The following is an 8,316-nucleotide window of genomic DNA, read 5'->3' on the forward strand; positions in this document are numbered from 1 at the left end:
AAATGTTCCACATTTTCATTTTTCTTATCTGCTTTATAGAGCTATATATAAAACAAATTCATCACCTTAAGGTATAACTGAATTTGTTTTAACAAATGTGTGCAGTTATATAAATACCTCCACTATCATGACATGTATCATTTCCATCACCCCAAAGTCCACTTGTGTTCTTCTCAGCTGTCTCTGATTCTTGACAACAGCTGATCTGTTTTCTGTTCGTTTGTCTTTTAAGAAATGAGGCCTCACTACGTTGTCCAGGGTGGCCTCAAACTCCTGGGCTCAAGTGATCCTCATGCCTCAGATTCCAGAGTAAATGGGAATACAGGCATGTACAACTCACTGACCCAGGTTGTTTTTTTTAAATGCTGATCTGTTTACATCACTCTAGTTTTGCCGTTTCTGGAGTTTCATATAAATGAATTCATACAGTATTGAATTAACTTATGTTTAGCCTGTGTCAACTAACATAATGCTTTTGAGATACATCCATGTTATTGTGTGTGTTCATAGTTAGTCTATTTTTCATTGCTGAGAAGTATTTCTTTATATGAATACATTACAGATAGTTTATTCACCTGTTGATAGGCATTGAGGTGTTTCCAGTTTCAGCTATTACAAATAAAGCTGACAGGAACATCTGAACACAAATCTTTGGGTTGGGCATGTTTTATTTTGGGGAGTGAATGCCCAGGAGTGGTGCTATTGGGTCATATGAACATACATATATGTTCAGTATTTTGAGACTCTGCCAAAATGTTTTTCAAAATGATTATGTCCTCTTGCATTCCCACCAGTAATGTGTGAAGCTTCTCATTCCTCCACATACTCACCAATACTTGATAGTGTTAGTAAAATTTTAATTTTTTTATAAAGTCTACATTTACCATTTTTTCCTTTATAATCTGTGATTTTGAGGTCCTATTTAAGGAATCTTTTCCTAACTCAAGAACCTATGTTTTCTTCAAGTTTTTGGTGTTAGCGCTTATTTAGATCTGTAACCCATTTTGAGTTAGTTTTTGCGTATAGTTTGAGCTAAAGATTGATTTCTTTTCTTTTTTTGCATATGGATACTCAATCATTCCATCATAATTTGTTGAAAAAAGTATCCTTTCTGCATTGAATTAGTTACTTTGACATCCTTGTTGAAAGTCAGTTGGCCATATATATTTAGGTCTATTACTTGACTTTTTTTCTGTTCCATTTATCTGTATGTCTATTCTTATGCCAATACACCATCTTGATTACTACAGTTTTACAAATCCTGAAATCAGGTAGTGTAAGACCTCCAGTTTTGTTTTTCAGAATTGTTTTGGCTATTTCAGACCCGCGCATTTTGAAGATTCTTCTATCTTGCAGCTCAGCTACTGTCAAGATTACATCATTGTCCAAGGTGCCTGCTAAGCTCCAGCCACAATGTCCATGTTCTAGGCAGTCAGAAGGAGAAAGGGTGAAGAGCAAAATTATCTTCCCCAGAGGCCTATTACTTTTGCGAGAAGTTTTCTCCAGAACTCCCCTCCTCCCACAATATTCTGCTCTCATCTTAGTGGTCAGATCTTAAACTGGTGGCCATGTCAGGTGTAAGAGAGGTTATGAACTGTGGTTTTTCTCTGGAAATATCGATGTCTGCAGTCTTGGAGGTATTCTGTTAGTTGATCAGGAGTGGAAAGTAGATATGTGGAAAGCAATGTGAATTGACTTCGCCAATTATTTAAAATGTGTTGAATGTTCCTTTGCATCCTAATGTGTGGTCATTATTTGTAAATATTCTATGCCACTTGAGAATAATGTACATTTGAACTATTTGTTAGGCTCTGGCTTCACTCCATGCATATCTTTATAAAGCAAAACTTTGTTGTTTAAATATGGGTTCATAGTAATTTATTTCCTCCATCAAATTTGTATAGAAACTTGTTAAATTCTCACACAAGGTTGTATATTTGCCAATTCCTCCTTATTTTGTTCATTTTCTTTAAATATGTTGAGACCATTAATGACTTTATAACTTCTTAGTGGATTTCTTTTCTCTTATCATTATACAGCATTCTGCTTTATCCATATTGGTGCTTTTGCCTTAAAATCTCTTTTACCAAGTGCTAATGTTGTTATACAAACTTTTTTTCATATTTTTCACTCAATTTATGTTAAGCCATCTTGTGCAGCTTTGTTTTATGTCTCTTGTAACAGCACTTAGCTTTTGCAATTTTATCTGATAATCTTAGCTTTTTAATGAATTTTTATTTGTTTTCATTTATTATGATTCCAGATGTATATGGACCTATATCTTCTGTGGTAGTGTTGACCATTCTTAATTTGTGTTTTTTTGTGTGTCTCTTTCCTGATTTCTGATGGATTGATATAAAATTCTATATTCTCCCTTTTCCCCCTGCTGGTTTGGAAATTAAAGACAAAATTTCTGTAATCTTATTAATCATGCCCCAAACCCCAGAGATGACAAGGATCTTGTAATGGTTTCACTACAAATTGAATACCCCATCTCTACCATTTGGCTATTATTGTTTAATATTTAATTTTTAACTATAAATTTTGAAACTATTATTTTTACAGTTGATATTTACTTAAATCAATTTTTTAAATCATTTTATGTACTCACCATTGTTCTTTTTCTTTGGTTTCACTTTTTGTTTAGCTGAAGTGAATTCTTTAGTTTTTCTAGTGAGTGATCTCTAAGTGGTAAATTCTCTAAGTGCTGTATGTACAAATTTGTCTTTCTTTTGATAGAAATTTTTAGCTAGGTTAAAAATTTTAGGTTGATATTTATTTATTCTCAGTATAGTAAAGTGATTACTACATTGTCTTCTGGAATCTATGGTATGGCTAATAAAAATCATTCTTTTATTGTAACTATAACTTTTTGGTAAATATTCTGTCCTTTCTCTCTAAAAGCTTTTTTCCCCAATTTTTAATCATGAAAATTTCAAGCATGCAGAAGACTTGGGAGAATTATATACTAAACATCGATATACTTTCACACAGATTCACAATTAACATTGTATCATTCCTGCTTTATCGCTTTTCTATCTGTATTAGCCCATTTTTACACTGCTGATAAAAACATACCCAAGACTGGCTAATTTATAAGGAAAAATAATACAGGTTTAATTAACTCACAGTACCATGTGACTGGGGAGGCTTCACAATCATGGCAGAAGGTGAAAGGCACGTCTTACATGGCAGCAGGCAAAGACAGAGTGAAAAACAAGTGAAAGGGGTTTCCTTTATAAAACCATCAGATCTCGTGAGACTTGTTCACTACCATGAGAACAGTACAGGGGAAACTGCCCCCCGATTCAATTTTATCTCCCACTGGGTCCCTCCCACATGAAAATAAGGGAGCTACAATTCAGGATGAGATTTGAGTAGGGACACAGACAAACCATGTCACTATCCATATATACATTTTTTTATTCACTCAATAACTCATGGTCAAGTTTGAAACATTTCAGGGTTGCAGACATCAGTACCCTTCCCCCTCAAATACTTCTGCATGCATTCTTTTTTTAAGATAAAATTTACAATGAAATGCACAAGTATTAAGAGTACCATTGGATGGGTTCTTACAACCACACTTTTCTGCACCATCGAAATCTTTATCAAGATACAGAACATGATCATCACCCTGGAAAGGTTCCTTACGTCCTTTCTGGTATATCTCCACCCACTACCTATCAGGGCAATCACTACTCTTTGTTTTTCCATGATAACTTAATTTGGGTTTTTAAAAAACTTTATATAAATAAGGTTTTACAGCGTGTTCTCTTTATTGTGAGATTTATTTCACTCAGCATGTTTTTGAGATTCATTCATATCATTGGATGTATCAGTAATTTGTTCGTTTTCATTGCTAGTGTCCATTGTCTGAATATACTGAATTTTGTTTATAATTCTCCTGATGAACGTCACCTCAAGTATTTTCAGTTTTTTGCTATTAGGAAAACTCTCCTCAGCACATTCTTGTAGAAGTCTTTCTGTTTTTTCATATCTCTTATCTAAATACCTAGGAGCAAAATTGCTGGGATATAGAGTAGACGCATCAGTTCTTTCCCCTCAAGACCCATGAAAAGGATGGTGCAGAGCAAGCCCAGGTGGATTGTGCACTCACAAGTGTGTGCTGCAGTGGAGGAATGCTTCACTGAGGAAACCCATGGGGTTTGCTAGCTAGGCGACTGCTAGCAAACCTGCCCAAACCTTACCTCCGAGGGAGATATTATCTTTTTAGCTGGAACGTAAGCAACTCACCTCTGGGGATATTAAGCAAATCTCTCCTGGGGACATCTCCTCTGGAAAATTTCTAAGGAGGGAGATGTTCTCCACTTTATACTGGTCAGGGAATAAATTTGCCCTATAATCTGGAAGCTACATGATCTCTAGCTTCCAAGGCTGCTTGCTATTCTGACATCCTTGAAGTAATACCCTGATACCGTGAGTACAGAAATGCCATGGAGAATAGCTTCTCAACAAATTCTTCCCACATTTTTGCTTCTGGCAAATTTCCTCATGAAGACACTACCCCATCAGCCACTCTGATTAATTTGACCCATGGGTCCAGATGCATTTGATTTGTTAAATGTTGTAGGAACAAATTGCAAATGTAGGTGCAGTGGCTCACTCATGTTATCTCAGCACTTTGGGAGACCAAGGCAGAAGGATCACTTGAGGCCAGGAGTCCAAAAACAAGCAAAACAACCAAAACAAGCCTGGGCAAGATAGTGGGACCCTGTCTCTCTACACACACACACACACACATTTCATAAACCGTGAATGCTTTAGGTCTTTAGGTCCCTTATGACCAGCTGACCACCTCTAAGGTACAAGTCATTTTACGTGAGGGAAGCAAGTTAATGCCTGGCTTTCATACAATAAGCACAATCCCCAGAGCACACAAGGTGCTCGAAGAAGGGAAGTGTTTACAATTGTTGAGCTTCCCTGAGTGGGATGTACATTTGTCAGGGGGAAGGTGAACAGTGCCTCCTACATGGCTCCTGGCTGGCTGTAAGCCTTGGGGTTCCCAGTTCTGTTCGTTGTGTCCAGTCCTTGATTTGTTTGTGTGTGTGGCTGGGGAGAGGTGGGCATGTGAGGGGACTGCTTGAGGACAATCTGTCCAATCTATCCTCTTTGTCCATGACACCAACCAGGTAACAGTCACCCCCCCACCCACCTCAACAAATGACTGAGAACCAGGGGTAGGGACAATGTCTAGAGGGTTCTATGTGGGATCTCAGAAGCTGGGCCCAGCCCCTGCCGTCTCATGCCTGGTGCGGAGAGGCTGACTCAGCATTCTCAGAGGTGGGAGCACTGGAGCAGGGTGTTTTCCTTCTGGACAAAGGATCCAGGGTAGTTCTGAGAGACAGATATCACCAATGCTCCTGCTTCCTCCATACCTCCTAGGGTTGGAGGTGTTCCTGCCTTAGATCTCTGGATTTTTGCTCTTGCTTCACTGCTGCAAAATCTGTCTGTACCATTCTGGTGGCTGTACCTTCATCTTTTTCTCCTAATTGTCTCTTTTCTCACTTAGATCTTCCATCCACAAAATTAGATACAAGTAGAGCAAAAGCATTTTCATTAGCTGTGTCTGGAGTGAAATCTGAATCCCCTGGGCACTCAGAAGGCTGTGCCTACCAGGCTGATAGGGGAAAGAATGAGGCATCATCCCTAGGAATGACCAGGGTCACAACAGAATCCTGAATTTTCAAGATAGGTCTACAGAACACTTGCAATCGCCACCACTTTTGTCCTGGTCACTATCCGGGAAGGAGATGATCCCTTTCTGGGGACTGCTCCCTTCAATGAGCCTACTGCCCTCCCATAGTGTGCGGACAGGAGGAGATGAGGGATGTCAGAAAATCAGTGCATTGTGGAGTCACTTTTCTGATAAAGGGCACTTCAGACTGCAAATGGTCCAGATGGCCAGATTCAGGACACTGATGAGTTTCTGGGGTCACCATAGCATCCCTGGAGTCAGCTGCTCTGCAGCCTGAAGGAGGGCTGACAGTGTGGAGGCACTGCTATTACTTAATGAAATTATATAGAAATTCTATAATGATTATGTAATTGCATGAAAACTCTCCATATCAGAGTTCAGAATATCTCCCAATTTCCAATACAGAATATTATCCATAACACCATCAACCTCAAGGAGGATGCCCTCTCATTGCACATTTGAATTTACACAACAAACACTTGAAAAAGCAACATGCAACAGCAGTTATCATTCACTCTAAGGTGCCAGCAAGAGTTAATTTTCCATTAAAAATGTTGTTTCAAAGGAAGGTCATCTCTTATAGTCTCTCCCAAGCCCATGGCCCAAGGCTCATGCAGAATTAAAATAGAACTCTGTACTCAACTTCCACACTACTACACTGATCATAAAGAATTTTGCCCCATTCCTGTGGACCAAAGTATGAAAAAATCTTGTATACTACTAGCATATAAAGCTCAAATAATTATATTTATTCCTCTGTATAATTAACTTTATTCTCTTTGGTTTGAAGGAAAAAAGAAGGGGCATGGCTGGAGCAGAATGGGAACGAGAAGGCAGAAAAACAGCCAACAAAATGGTAAGCAGGCAAAGTGAAGTAGTTACAGCTTTTGAGTTTATTAAGGCACTGTCCATTGTATTCTGGAAGGCCTGCAGTTCAGGAGGGCCAGGAGAGTTCTGTACTTCCTGTATCCGTTAGAATGTAGACCAACAGGCTGTGACAAAGAGGCCTGAGAATGCAATGGCTTCAACAAAATGGTTTCTAATGCATGTAATAGTCCAGAGGCCCACAGTTAATAGGGAGGTCTTATCATCCTCAGTATGACTTTCTTCAGTAGCTCAAGAAATTTTTATTAATTTGGAAAAATGTTCTTAAGAGGGTTAAATGAAGAAAGCAAGGTGTATGTGTATGTGTGTGCAACTGTAAAATATATATATACATATATATAACCATATTTTATGTGAAATATTTATACTTGTGAAAGTATTTTTTTATGTATCTATCAATCCTTACATAGATATATGCAATTATTTATCTGTGTGTATGAAGAGATATAAAGCTATAGAAAAATCAATGGCAGTTCATTTATAAAGATATATGCAGTGGTTACATTTAGTCAGTATAATAGAGGTGATGTTTATATTTTTATTTGTGGTATTTAAGTATATGTGTTGTATTAAAATTTTAAAAATCTTCAACTTTTATAATGAAAAAGTGGTCTTTAAAAGGCAACATATGCAAAAAGAAAAGCCTAGGAGAATATTTGTTAACAAATCACCATCTGGAGATAGCCATCCTCATCTGTGGCTATCTCTAGATGATGATGTTTTAGACCATTTTATTTTCTGAATTTTCCATAATTATATATGTTATTTATTTTAGTCATGGTCTAAGGATTTCCTTTCTCCTAGTCAATGAAGGCTGCCTTATTTTCCAAATGATGCTCAGTTTTGAATCAGTGGATCTGTATAGTAAGATTTTAGAGTCTATTGAAAATTGTTTCTTTTCACCAATCATCTATCTTCTGCTCTTCTGTTCTTGCCAGTTTAAGTGTCTGCCCGGCTTGTGGATGTACATTTTTGTTTGGAAAGAAAAACAAGTGGTTGCATTTATTTTAAGAATGGGTGTTTTTGGCAGGGCATGGTGGCTCATGCCTGTAATCCCAACACTTTGGGAGGCTGAGGCGGATGGATCACTTGAGGTTGGAATTCGAGAACAGCCTGGTCAACATGGTGAAACCCTGTCTCTACTTAAAATACAAAATTTCGCTGGATGTGGTGGCGGGCGCCTATAATCCCAGCTACTCGGGAGGCTGAGGCAGGAGAATCACTTGAACCCAAAAGGCAGAGGTTGCAGCAAGTCAAAATTGTGCCACTGCACTCCAGTCTGGGAGGCAGAGAAACACTCTGTCTTTAAAAAACAAAACAAACAAACAAAAAACAAGAATGGGTGTTTTCAAATTAAAAAATTATTTGGACTGAGTCATTATAACATTTTCATTTAAGTCTGTGTGTATTATCCTAACACATTCTAAGAGACTTCAATGTACAGTTAAATTCTGTGTGTAATTTAGAAGTCAACACTCCCCAAAGCAGAAAATGCTCTGGACACCTGCTCGAGGGGATCCAGAATGAAACCCAGGACTCCCTCACTTGCGTTTGGTCCAGCCTGTGAGCTGTTGTTCTGCCCAGTTCTATTAATACATTTTCCCTTGCCTATCCCCAGATAACAGCAAAGCCGATGGCCAGCTGGTCTCGAGTGAAAAGAAGGCGAACATGAATCTGAAAGACCTTTCCAAGATTAGGGGTAAGATAAAGTT

The 8,316-nt window shown here is 38.1% G+C and overlaps 1 protein-coding gene across 17 annotated transcripts in view; it reads left to right on the forward strand.

The window, feature by feature from the left end:
• SP140L (SP140 nuclear body protein like) overlaps window positions 1-8,316 on the forward strand; it is an 81,583-nt gene that overhangs the window by 54,836 nt on the left and 18,431 nt on the right. For all 17 annotated transcript variants that reach the window (XR_010150249.1, XM_003309504.6, XM_016950672.4 and 14 more), the window contains 2 exons: window positions 6,510-6,575; window positions 8,223-8,303. Coding sequence is in view for 16 of the 17 variants with exons in the window: in XM_003309504.6 (XP_003309552.1) it covers window positions 6,510-6,575; window positions 8,223-8,303 (147 nt within the window). In the remaining variant the exon portion in view is untranslated. The remainder of the gene's footprint in view (window positions 1-6,509; window positions 6,576-8,222; window positions 8,304-8,316) is intronic.

Source organism: Pan troglodytes, chromosome 13 (assembly GCF_028858775.2).
Source record: "Pan troglodytes isolate AG18354 chromosome 13, NHGRI_mPanTro3-v2.0_pri, whole genome shotgun sequence".
Classification (NCBI taxonomy): domain Eukaryota; kingdom Metazoa; phylum Chordata; class Mammalia; order Primates; family Hominidae; genus Pan; species Pan troglodytes.